This window comes from Botryllus schlosseri, chromosome 2 (genome assembly GCF_051294905.1).
Source record: "Botryllus schlosseri isolate E-star chromosome 2, Bs_hap1, whole genome shotgun sequence".
Taxonomy (NCBI): domain Eukaryota; kingdom Metazoa; phylum Chordata; class Ascidiacea; order Stolidobranchia; family Styelidae; genus Botryllus; species Botryllus schlosseri.
In genome coordinates this window covers 29,385,855-29,399,628 of record NC_137237.1, presented here as the reverse complement: position 1 = coordinate 29,399,628, position 13,774 = coordinate 29,385,855, and the positions used below count along the sequence as shown (strand labels likewise).

The 13,774-nt window shown below is 41.1% G+C and overlaps 1 protein-coding gene and 1 long non-coding RNA gene across 2 annotated transcripts in view; one reads left to right on the top strand and one right to left on the bottom strand.

The window, feature by feature from the left end:
• LOC145457805 (uncharacterized) overlaps positions 1–13,774 on the bottom strand; it is a 569,341-nt gene that overhangs the window by 225,474 nt on the left and 330,093 nt on the right. The gene's annotated exons all lie outside the window — the stretch shown is intronic.
• LOC145434665 (uncharacterized) lies at positions 7,088–8,638 on the top strand. The gene has a single exon (XM_080312007.1). It carries the CDS (start codon positions 7,088–7,090, stop codon positions 8,636–8,638), a length of 1,551 nt encoding a protein of 516 aa, XP_080168133.1.

The following is a 13,774-nucleotide window of genomic DNA, read 5'->3' as shown; positions in this document are numbered from 1 at the left end:
TAGAGGTCAAAAAATATCAGCATTTCACGATGTCACAATGTGACAGCACAAGTCAGAGAACTATATTCTGCCACTGCTATACGCGGAATATTGAGATACGTCTTGCAGCTTACAGGTAGAGTTGGTACACAAGTAGAACTAGTTTTGCTTAAGTACAAGTAGAAGTAGCGATTTTTAGAGTGAAAGTTACAGAGAGAGGATAGAGAAAAAGAGGGGGGAAATGGCCTGAATAGGCGATGAGCGCCAAAATTGTTCAATAAACAACAACAACCTCTTGACTGACTTTAGCAATAGGTGCCAGTAAATGATACCTACCTGAGTACTCTGGAAGAGTACATGTACTTCGTTACTGACAACCTCTGCTTACAGTTGTTCAGAAGCAGCTTTTCTAGTTTTAATTAATGTACGAGCATATAGCGCTGGCTGTTCAAATATTGCGCTTAAGTTTTGGAATTGATCACGTATTTCTTAATATCGGGGTTATCGGTAAATGTACTAGTTGTCGTTTTTTTCGATGTCGGCCGGGCTCTAGTTTATACCTCCCAAAACGGGCACACCCCCGAATTCGTTTTGTCCTGTCGGGTAATTGGGTAATGACTCGACTACCCTGTTAAGTCACATTGATATGTACAATTGCAATGTTTCTCGGTCCAAATATCACAAATTAGAGCTGTATCATGCGAAAACTGTATATTTATTTCGAAATATTAGATGGTTATCTAATCCAGGGGTCACCAACCTTTTTGCAACCAAGAGCTACTTCTTGGGTACTGACTGAAGCGACGGGCTACCATTGACTCCCGCCGTTTACCCGTCTCGGACTGAATTTCTGCTTTCATATTCAGAGCTATGGGCAGGAATCACGTTGCGGTAAGACTTCTAAGAGAGTCTTTTAACTCAAAACATCTCATTTCAACTAGCTAGCCACTAAGATTTTAAAGATAAATTACTTCGCAACATCTTTGTATAAATTATACAACAACAGTCAAATCAAATTTTAAAATAAATCCTGTCACGCTTTAGACTAGACATCAAGTTATCTGTTTCTATATAAGTATGTGGGCAGAGTGGTATTGCATGCTATCAATTAGTACGCTGTACTCTGGTGTGTAACTTGACACTGCAACTCTGAGCGAGTGTTCCAGATGTGCATTATTGAGGCGTGTTCTGTGTTTGTTTTCGAAGAAGTTCATGTCCGTAAAGGCTGATTCACAACGATAAGTTGAACCAAACACGCTTGCATCCGTCATAGCTGCTGCGAACACACCACTGTACTTTTCCGTCTCAACAAGGCAGCAACGTTTGGTGCAGCCTGGTCGGCTTTGAGGTGGAGGTCGTTTTGCAGTGTTACAATTTCAATCTCCAACTGTTCAGCATCCAGAGATGACAGATTTCATGATACCGGACAGCAGCAACGATCACAGAGAGTTAGAAACATGGTACTAAACTGCGTTGAGTGCAAGATAAACAAGCTGTTTCAAAAGATGCAATACGTAATGGGCATACAGATATTGAAAATCTGCTAGTACTTCACGGCTATCTGCTACCAAATAGTAATGTTGTTTACTACTTTGGCATTGTCCTTGGCGTCGAGCTTCCATAACGGACCCCCGCCATTTCAAGAAGACCGTGGATTGCATTCCGTCATGTCGCCTGTATAGGCACTAGGCAGTGCGCCGTATCCTACGTCTTCGATATCTCGTGATTCGATTACATTTTGGTATATTACTAATTGTAATTGAGGATATTTGATATAATCATTTTAGGTGTTTATAATATGTATTGTCATTTGTAAGTTACATGTCAGTGTGATTTAAACAAGAATGACTAAATCAATTAATCTATATATTTAAAAGCTCACTGGAAATAATATGACGAATATTGGTAAATGCTGCCATTCGATCTATTTTTAGAACAGGCTCCCGGCCTACTCATGTGGTACTCGCGGGCTACCTGGGGCCCGCGGGCACCGCGTTGCTGACCCCTGATCCAATCGTTACGATATCAGTGACGTAACAATGTAAAACACGCCCTTCTAATGCTTAATTAATTTTACAGCGGATGAATACGTCTACTGGTCACTAGGTCAAACAACTGGTAATATATACGGATTCTATTCGGGTAATGACCAAATGTGGGGAGGCGCAACACAGAGATGCAAAGACTTGGGATGGTTAAATTTAGTGTTCATAACTACCAGCGTCATCACAGGAGAAGTTAGTGACCTGATGTATGATGGTCTCGGCACGTAAGTTGACATTTTCTTTTGTATTCTGATATCGCTTATAGTTCAGGAGTCGGAAACCTTCTCCGTCGAAGGAGCCCTATTAGGACTATCTATTCTCAATTAGAGTTCTGTGACGTCATGGTTTCACGAAAACGAAGCTCACTACACATCGCTCATTATGAATCATAGCATCATGGATGATTTGGGAAGCTTAAATATGTTTCTTTTATGTGACAATAAAGAAAATATTGCCAGTTCTACACAACATCAATATAATTTGGGATTTTTATTGATCATATTTATTTCATTGTGCTGCGTGACAATACTGTTGGTTGATCATTGCTTAACCCAGAAATGTCATCTTCACTAACATGCGTAGCTTTGTCCTGCATGCATTGAAAGCTGTTGAACGACCAATTGAGGTTTCAAGGCGTCCTCTTTGCGAATAAATATGGCTCCCAGTGAAAAAAGTAGCGAACAACTTCTGTATGGGAAATACTTACACAACTTGTAAAACATTTGTTTTTTAAATAAGCCTTTGTTCAAAACACTTTTTTAAAAATGTTTTAAACAAAGTGTTTTAAACAACCACTTGTTTTAAATGCAACCCTACATGTCACTAGACACGAGCTGATTCAATATTTTCACTTCCGAATCCTGCTGCGCAGTTGATCGTTGAACCTAATGCTAATAACAAATTTAAGTTTTTTTCATATCATTCCCAAATCCAGGTCAAAATCTAAAATTGTATTGGGATGTTGCATGAATATTGATAATTGGTGCTGGTAAAGGAAAAGTCGTGTTTCTTTAAGTAGTAGCATTAATATATATTTCCACTGAAATACAAGTGAACGTATGATTGCAAGAGATGTCAAAAAACTTCTTCGAGTTGTAATATAATGAAGGGTTTCATAATTACTCGAGTATGGACCTTAAATGAATGGATTGAAGCCTGACTCTGTACACATTTGATTGGCAATCGCAGTGATAGTTTCCGTATATGCAAGATGCAAATTGTAAGAAGAGGATGCAATATTTTGTGTCAATGACGTAGCTTCACAGGTATTTTGGCGGACTGAATGCATATGAAGTCAAAATACTGAAGTAGTAAATTGGGAGAAGGGTCTGTGGCGCCGTCCATGCCGCAAAAAAAATCGGTTTAAAACTGTACTGTACTTTACAAAATCTGAAAAATTAGGAAAAATAAGTAGTTCGGCTTGAAAACTGTCGACTTTGAAGTGGAAGTGAGTTGTAAATATAACCAATTAGTTGAATTTGAAAGTATAGTAGACCATTTTAAAGTATTTTGAAGAAGTATGATGCCTTAGAACAGTGGTTCTTAAACTTTTTTGAGCGCGACCCAAATCTGAGTTTCATGATCACCTCACGACCCAAATCTCAAACATAAAAAAATGTATTTTTTGTGTTACCACTCTGCTTATTTTTCAGATAAGACACAGACAACCAGTTATAGTACACAGTACTATGAAAGAACAATTTATTAGAGACAGATCATTCATTCAGTGTGATTGATGAAACTGAAAGTTCTCTTTCATAATATTTTCAATGCACGGCTCTATCTTACTGAGCGCAATGCGCAAATCGTCTTTATACACATGAACATTTGCCAGTTATCTTAAAATATAGCTCTATTATGCGCAGTCGCATGCTACAGTAACAAACGGAAGGCGCTTTTGCCTTGCGCGCCACTATTTGCCGACAGCGAGTTTCATGCGCGCGGATCTTGATACAAAGCGCGCTCGAATCATGACGCAACGCAGCAGATAATCGATGATCACCTCGCAAATCACAATGTATCAGATCCGATGAAAGTAGCAAACAAATTTCGATGGCAGCGAGGTATCTTGACCTTAATTACCAAAGCGAGGATGTAATCACGAAAGTGCGCGCAGATCATATTACAGCACAGTGGAAGATCTCTCCATTTTGCGCTCAAAGACGAACACTCGAACAGTGATGACACGCAAGTCAATTATAGTCTGTTGCCGTTTGATACAAACAATCTGGATTAATTTTGTTTTAAATCAATATGATTTTTACTGTCTGCCAAGATGGTGTAGTATTTTTGGTGTGTGGAGATGGTAAAGACTAATTACTGCTCGAGCTTGTGCGATTGCATCATGTGAATAACAGTGGCCTGGCGCAGGCTTAGATTCGCGATCAAAATGCATTTCATTCCTTAACTTAGTCTTTTTAGCAGCTACTGGGCTAAGTAGTTACGCCTAGTGTAGCTGCGCTGCCATTGAAACTCTTAGAACACCACTTATGATGCAATAATCCACTAAGAAGCTAAATGAAATGCGTATGATGAAGCAATAATCCACTAAGAAAATTGAATTTTGACAGATTTGAATCACTATGTCGCGACCCATTTTCTGACCCTCCGCGACCCATGTTTGGGTCGCGACCCATACTTTGAGAACCACTGCCTTAGAAGGTAAGCAAGTCTATTCCATTCAAATATTATCCATCTGAGTATACTTCAAGTAAAAGACAACTGATCAATATCAGGTGCTATTTTGAAAAATTATAAGTTCTGTGTTACTAACCCCGGTGTGGGTACTGCCGGTATCGATGGTTTCTTTCTGCAAATATTGTTCTCAATTCCATGCAGTTTTCCCTCTCGCTTTGTCGGAGAGTCGAGAGGAATACAAGGTTGGCGATACGATTGAAATCGAATGTACCGGGTATGGAATTTCGACTGTCAACGTCAGATGGCAGAGACAAAACGGTGTACCCACGGACAATATTTGAAATGACCCACTTCAAAAGATTGAACCAGGAAAGGCAACATTGATCATCAAAAGCGCCACCCTGGAAGACTCTGCAAAGTACAAATGCTTCGCTAGCAATGATATTGAAGGCTTGTCCAGGCGTTATGTGACCTTTGTTAATATAACAGGTAAATCTGTAGGTATATTTGGCGAATATAAGGCGTTGATAATTTTTTATATGTAATAACTTATTTGGGAAAACGAGACAATTCCGGGTGCCATATATCTCATATTCCCGTCTAATAGCTAATATCATGGGCCCAATTTGATTTTTGAATGCTTGAATTGAATATAGGGCACCATTCTCGTGTGGCGAATATATGGAAACGATATGGAAACAATGCAAAGTTAGAATTTCTTGTTCAGATTAGTAACATAGCACATTGTGTCACCAAGAATACCGGTTACCAAGATCAAAGAACTGACCTACGTAACGTATAAGCATGCGATCGATACAAGCAGAGATTTCTTTGTTACAACTAAATATTAGAATATTATATCGTTCATCTTTGTTGGAACTGTTCCCAGAAAAATGCAAGCAATTCCGCCATAGCATGCCAACATCCACTTTATTGATTGCACTGCTGGCATCGCATGTGACACGGGATCATTTCCCGATGCCTGTCACCTCTGAATCCAATCTGGCTGCGAGAAAAACCAGTGCCACTCCAAAGCGAGAGTACATGGGCACTCGACAGTGTTTCAGCAGAAGCGACATCCGACAAAAAAACTTGATGATCATTGGCTCAAAGACTCAAATTCGTTTCTATTTTTTTCAACTGAAGGTGCCAGTGTCTCTATTGATAGACAATTGACAAAAGTTTATTTTCGTGTTCTTGATAAACAATCGCCTTTTCAATCAATTTCAGTTCATCCCGAAGCATGAAAGAAGCAAAAGCGAGTTAATAAATTTAATTATATATCACACTCTACAGCGGAAACTGCCACGTAAATTCTAATTGAATATATGATACTTTAATATGTGGCACATTTGGTCAATAAATGCTTCTCTGTTAATAAATCAATACTCTTGGAGCTCGTTTACTGATTTGTGTGTAATATTTTTGTGAAATGAGTAACGATGTAAATTTGGCAAGGTGACTTCCTTCTGATCCAACAGTAAACGTGTGGAATAGTAAATTGGTGATTGCGAGTCATCCTAAACTGTTTGAGATTTGGTTTTGTTTTAGTTCATTTTAATTTAGGTGTTTGGAATAGGTTGGATTATGAGTTGACTTAGATTAGTGGTCAAGTAACGAGCAGATGTGGTCAGTAACGAAGTACTTTTGCTATTTCCATGTACTCAAGTAGTTTTCCTCTACTTGCATTACTTACTCAAGTAAATCTGATTTTCCACCGCTTCTACTTCTACGTCATCATATCTTGTGACTTACTTAAATTTCGCTATTTACAGCTTGGTAATTAGCAGTATTATGTACTTCGAATACCAAAAAGAGAGAGAGGCCAAGGCGGAGAAATCGAGGTTCTATTTTCTGGATGAGTCAAACCTTGAAGTCTTGCTTCGCGCGAAATATAAATGGAGTGACGAACATATCCACGACAATCGTGGCCATTATATTTATGTAGCGGTTGCATGGTTCATGTGCGCAATTTCAGGCCGCTTATGTTCGCCAATGCGACACTTTCATCACAGTAAATAGATCTTTGTAAAACGCTTAGAATTATGCTATCCGCCATCTTCACATTCACATTACTAATAGCGCAAAGATATATTTACTATTTAGCCTATAAGTACCCGCTACAACTTTTCCTTGTCGCTTATCGTCTTATTAACTACGATCCTTGTAATATGAGTGAGGCCGTCATACGATCGCATTTCCTGAGAGGGGCACTGGGGTGAATAAAAGTATAGAACCACTGCTATATAGCAAATGTATCATTTGCATCAGATAATGCGGTCGATTCCTTACGCTGTTAAAAATATATATCTGCTGCAAGGGGTTTGCTGCAACAGAAACAGAAGTCGAGTAGCGTATACTGGTATGGACCGCATTGGCTAGTTGAGGACGAGTCATGTTGGCCAACAAAAATTTTCCCTAACAATATGACTTTGGACACCCCGTTGTTGGAAAGTGCAAGTAATGTCCATGTTGCTCATATTAAAGATTCGGTTCCATTTTTTGAGAAAGATTACAGCGACTTCAACAAGATCGTTCGTATCACCGCGAGAATTCTTCGTTGGAAGAATCGCAACTTTTCGGCATTGGACCCGCATTGCAACGACGACCTAATTGGACCGAATGAGTACAATCTTGCCAGAGATCATTTATGGCGCCTCGTACAGCGATCCGAATTCGCAGGCGACTTTGACGATCTTCAAGGTGGTAAAGACGTGTCGCGTAAGTGCATATTTATCAACATGGACCCTCAGTACGAGGATGATCGCAAATTAATTGTAGCAGGAAATCGTTTGCTACTATCCGATTTACCGGAGTGCGCGAAACATCCCGTAATACTTCCTTCAAAACATTCTCTCGTCGAAAAATTCATCTTGTATGTTCATACTACGAATTCCCACTCTCCACAGGATACCACTATTGCGATCATCCGCGAGTATTACAGTATTATCCATATTCGGGGCGAGGTTAGGCGAGCCCTACGTAAATGTATCACATGTCGACATTGGCGCACGAAACCCTTGACCCAGAAAATGGGAATACTGCCCCCAGAAAGAATTTGTGTAGCTCCTGCATTTTCAGAAGTGGGTCTTGATTTCACGGGTCCCGTTTATATCGACACTGGTACCAAAACTATGCAGAAGGCGTACATCTGTCTGTTTACCTGTCCCCACAGTAGGATGGTTCATTTTGAATTAACGAACAGTATGTCAACTGAAGAGTTCTTAGCTGCATTGAGACGCATGATGAACCGAAGAGGTTGGTGCAGAGAGATAATCAGCGACAACCAGAAAACCTTCAAGAAGGCTGAGAAGATCATCAGACTATCCATCCGTGCGCTATTCAAAGGTACTGCTGATAACGAAAAATTGCAGAAGTTCATGACCGACAATGGTATTCACTGGAAGTACATAGTAGAGCGTGCGCCCCATCGCGGAGCGTTCTACGAGAGAATGAATCGCTCCCTCAAAGAGCCGCTCCGGAAGATATTGGGTAAGGCCAGTCTAACCTACGTTGAAATGTATACCGTACTTACAGACATCGAATGCGCACTCAATCAAAGACCGCTGACCTATTTGGGAGCCGACTCCCGGAATCCGCAGGCTATTACGCCGGCTCATCTCTGCATTGGACGTCCGCTCGGTCAACTACCGTACTTGCCTACACGCGCCAACATTACGAAGCGGTTCCGATATCTGCAGACACTGCTCAAACACTTTTGGACAAGGTGGAGCAAGGAGTATCTCCCTTCGCTGCTTCGACGAAACAAGTGGAACATTCAGCAACGAGCCCCGAAGATAGGAGATGTTTGCCTTATTGCAGAAGACGGGCTAAATAGACCGAGTTGGCTCACGGCACGAGTCATCGATACGATTGAAGGCAAAGATGGCCTTGTAAGGACGCTCAAGTTGAAAACGGCAAAAAGTATATTGACTCGTCCCATTCAGAAAATTCATCTGTTGGAACCTGTTGACTGACTACTGTCGGTCAAGGGGGGGAGGATATTGCGACGCGGGAATCGGATATTTCGGCGACAAGCATTTCGCGGCTAGTCGGTTTTCACGTCGGTCTTTACGTCTAATCGATTGATTGTTGTTTAATTTGATTGGTTAATTTAATTGTCGCGGCGTCCGTTCTCGGTTTTCTTCATGTCTCACGGTTCCTGTTTCATTTCTCGCCAATCGACTTCTATATCGGACGAGCAAGCAATCTTGTGAAACTCGCCATTTAACTATATTCTGAACAAGCTATTCCGTATTGTATGTTCTGGACTGCTTGTATTTGAAACAGAAGAGATTTGAGATACACAACGCTTGCTAGTACCCATTGCCAGATTTAGTGTGCAGCAGACAGGATCCCGACACCTGGTAAAGCGCCACTCATTGATTTCAGTGCCGCGTCTTTCGCTTTCATCACGAACTTGCGACTGTATTCTTTCGGCTTCCTCACGATCCAGCACCTGTCTCTGCCTGAGCTCTTCGAGCTGCAACTGAAACTTGCGATTGGCAGCTTCCCGATCTAATTGCTGCTGCTGGCGATCAGCATCACGATCTAATTGCTGCTGCTGACGATCGAGATCCTGCTGATGCTTCATCATCTGGAAAAGCATGAGCAGATCAGAGGGACTCTCAGTGGTAGCTGGAGAGGAGGACTTCTGCTCGGTCTTCTGTGAAAGCTTGGTCAAATCACGGATTTTCCTTAATCGCCCCGTTAATACCGTCTTGCTCCCACTTGTAGTTTCGCCAAGATCTTGTAATTCGGATCGTAAATCGTCGACCGTCATCTTAGCTAATGACTTCCAAGTCGGTGCTAGGGTTGGAGACTTGCGGGAATCCGTTGGAGACTTCACAAGAGACATCACTCAAACGTATGGAAACGAATTAGATATTACCAGATTTAGTCCCAAGCAGAGTCGATCGATCTTCGTTGGGCAGCAGAGTCTTGAATGTAGACTAATGCGGCGCCTGAATTGAAGAGCGTATCGAAGATATCGGCTTTAAATGGGCTTCTTGCGAATTGTTCCGACGCGGCACTGATGTCAATGAGTGGCGCTTTGTCAGGTGTCGGGCGTCACGATTTCCCAACAGGATGGAAGAGTATGTCTAAAATTATCGGACCACCACAGCAAGTGTATAAAACAGATGAGCGGATATAATAATTTCGAATGCATATCCACGTTCACAATTACTTTCACATCCATGTCCTATTTCAGTAGTGACTGCAATTCACTATTAAATCCACATGAAGATAGAAACATTGTTAGAAATTCAATGTTCAAATCTCAATTCCATCCCCATTGCTAATTTCTAGACTAGAGAAAATCAAGAACTATTAGTTAAGATTCCTAACCGAAGTTCATCTCTGTATCAAACGGACAAAGTCGGCAAGTGGATCGAAGTTGACTTTGGAACGGTGAAAGACGTGGAAAGATCGGTAACGCAAGGGCGTCCACAGCTTCACAATCAGTGGGTGCGCCAATACAAAGTGTGGTGTCGTGTGGTGTCGTAAAAGACGATATTTCAATCATTCGAGTTGGAGGCTCCGATAAGGTATATCTCATTCTCATCATCATAATAAAGAAGGTCGACCAGTTGTAAATAAGCATTCTAGTCGAAAAACACCATTAATAATAGGGATGGTGTGAACCTCTAAAAGGTTCAGGTTCGTGTGAACGCGGACCTTTTTGAAAGGTTCTGTGTGAACGCGAACGTGATCCTCATGACGTCACGTGACGTCATATTGCTAATTCTAACCCTGCATTTCAGTGAAGTTATAGTCAATATTAATATACACGATGCCTAGCGACGACTCGTGCCGCATATTGCCACGATCCTGAAGTACACATTGACGTATTAAACGTCGCGAAATGTATCAACTGGGGCAATCGAATGATATATTAATCCCATAAAATAATATCTTCCGTCGCTTCGGCGACAAGTATTGAGATTTGCTTCGTTGATATTGAGCAGAGTGTCAAACGAGTTTCTGTACTTGCTATAGATATTGGATAATACTATAACAAGTTATACAGCAGTAGCGTAAACTGCAATCGCACGGATTTGGTTTTCATGATACAATAAACATATGAAATCAAGATTGACCCCGTACACGCCTGCTAGATTTTTTTACATCAGACAATGATATCAATTTAATTGATCGGTTGAATAAGCATCATTCGCTGAATACCTACATGTAGTACATTTCGCTCTTGATGTAGTGAGATTTTGGGTCAAGCTCACAGCAGAGAGTCACTAAATATTCACAAACTGAAATCTGGATATTTCGAGCAAACAAAGCAGGTAAAATTTTTGAGATTGTCAAGGTGCATGCTCGTTTAGTGTTGAGTTTTTCTGGTGTCAGCGCCATGCAGAGTGGCCCGCAGTTGAAATGTAATAAATTTCAACCAAATATGGTATAAGGAACGGAAGTGAAAATTGTAATATATGAAGAAGGTTTACATTGCAGAGCCTACCAAGGTTCGTTTGTGAACGTGAACCTCTAAATTTCCGAGGTTCACACACAGAACGCGAACGTGAACCTCACATTCACCCCATCCCCAGTAAATATAGCTACCTTGACGATATATCAACGTATACAATAGCTGTTGGACCGACTATTTTGAGGATTCCAATCATTCCATATCGTATACGTCGGCTATGTCGGGTAGTAATTGTCCGTAGGCTCATACAACATGACTTTTCATCAATTCAACTGGGAGAAGTCAGGCTCAAGAATGTCAAGAGTTTTATATACCTCGGTATTGACGTCGCGGACTCTGGAAAAGCACTGAAGGCGAGGCGAGCAAAGGCCTGAGGCGCGGCAAGACTGCTACATTGCCTCTTCCAACTCAAGTGCCTCACCCCAGCTCAAGACCCGTATTTTCCATGCCACTGTCGAGCAGGTTCTTCTCTACGGAATAGAAGCACTCACGCTGACAGAAAAGCTGGCTAAGACACTCAACGCCAACTACGATGCACTCCTCCGCTACGCATTCGGCATCCACCAGACCACCACCCGGAGCACATATCCACCAATGCTCTGCGCAAACTTACAAAAACGGTCCCACGCCGTTTGCTGGCTGCTGAACGACGCTTCCGCCTAATCGGTCATCTAGTGCGGCATCAAGACGATCAACCAGCCGCCGCCATCATCAACCACATTCCGACGGAGCCATGGCGCAGAGGTGGCTGGAATAGAACCACATGGCGCTCGACAATAGAGACCGAGCTAGCGCAACGCGGGCTTTCGCTCGAAGACGCCCACGACCGCCCACGCTGGAGGCGTTTCACAAGGGCCCAAAACGGGTTATCTTGATGTTCTTTTGTTTCCTGTTTTCTTTTGCCCTTTTATTTAATTATTTAATTGAAAGTCGATGTATATATATAACATGTCTTTTGGAAAGTATTTACACAATTATGGCATAATTTTTTAACTTGAAAAAATACAAATTTTTCTAAAAGGCTTTTGTTTAAAACATGCAGTAAACAAAATAATTTAAACAGACATATGTTTTAAATGCTAGTCTACCTATTAGTAGCAAGGAAGTCTAAAATCGCATATTCTCAAAATGTAAAACAATGAACTTATTCTACCTGAGCGATGTACTTAATGATTTTACATGATTCGAAAAACGATGACACATATTTGTTATTGCAAAATGCATCTCAAAGATGCCAAGAACAGCGAAACAAAGGACATCGGTTCATATTCGTTTGCGCCTTCACACTAATTTGACGTCCGTAAGGCTAGTAAACCCGCAAGTCACAGAATGAGCAGATTCGACATGACGATTTTTCTTGCAGCACAATACCTGAGTGACGAAACACACTTTAGAAATATAGTTTGTGACTGTGATACAACTATATATATCGTTGGGTCGTTGTGAGAATAATATTTAAATGTATACATCCAAAGGTACAGGAACGACTTTCGACTTAACGAAGTACAAAAAAAATGGGTAATTTTGGATTGTGGACGGATATGGAAGGCCCTGTGGTGGTTCGTAACAATATCGGATGGTGGGGCAAGGGCTGTACGCGATTCATTTGTCCAACTGGCGTCACGATGGCGCATTCTGGCATGAAAATGTGACTTGATGGTGCACTCTTAGCGAACAGAGTGTGTAATGTGTATTCATATTTACACCCAAAGGGTCAAAATGGGTGGTACACGAAAACAGAACCTCTCCTAATGATATCGCGGTCAGAAATCATAATTGCCTATTTGCCTACCCCAAATTGAAATCCAGTAAATTTATTGGCATGAATTATCTTCCCGTACCCGATAGAGAACATGGCGCTTCTTATCTACAAGCTCTACGTGCCGGCAGACAGATACGCAATTAACCTTATTTAAGCCAGGACATGGCATTCACTCTGGCTAGCAATTTATATTTAACTGCACTATCCATGTGAACTTTTGATATGTGTAGTGTTACTGGAGATCGACCGATATTGATTTTCACAGGCTGACACCGATACCGATTATCGACACAATCACATGGCCGTTAACCGATAGCATTGGCTTATATTAATATGGAGGGAGGAGAGAACCATTTTCTAAAAAATATTATGTATTAGGCAAGATGGCAATTGTACAGTACATGCCATAGAAATCTGAGTAAAAAACAAGGAAATTGAAATCAGAATGAGTTGTGGCTGAATTGTGCACATTCATTCTAATTTAGGCTAACCCAAAGAGAGAAACGTGATACAGAATTGAAGATCAGTCCAGTATAGTGGTAGACTGAAATGCAGGAATCACAATCCCAGGGTATTGCGGTACCCCGATTGCGTATTGGTCTAGTAACGCAGAGTATTTTATTATGTACGACCGAATATTTATATACTGCTAGATCAGTGGTTCTCAACCTTTTTGGCGTACGTGCTTTGACCGTCACGGAACCTCGCGGACCCCCAAGTTTTAGTTCAATTTTATCTCTATTATGGTGCAACCTTCATCTGTCTTGTGCCAATATGAACTGTAGGCTTGTGATAAACAGCAAAATATTGATTTTCCTTGAAGATAACATCATACTATTTATGTAGAAATTGGTGGACTTCTATTATTTCAAAGCTAATTTTGCTGCTGTATTTCTTGAAGTACGTGGTCGT

Excerpts from the sequence above, each read along its gene's own strand:
- LOC145434665 (XM_080312007.1), top strand. The coding sequence starts at position 7,088 with ATGACTTTGGACACCCCGTTGTTGGAAAGTGCAAGTAATGTCCATGTT.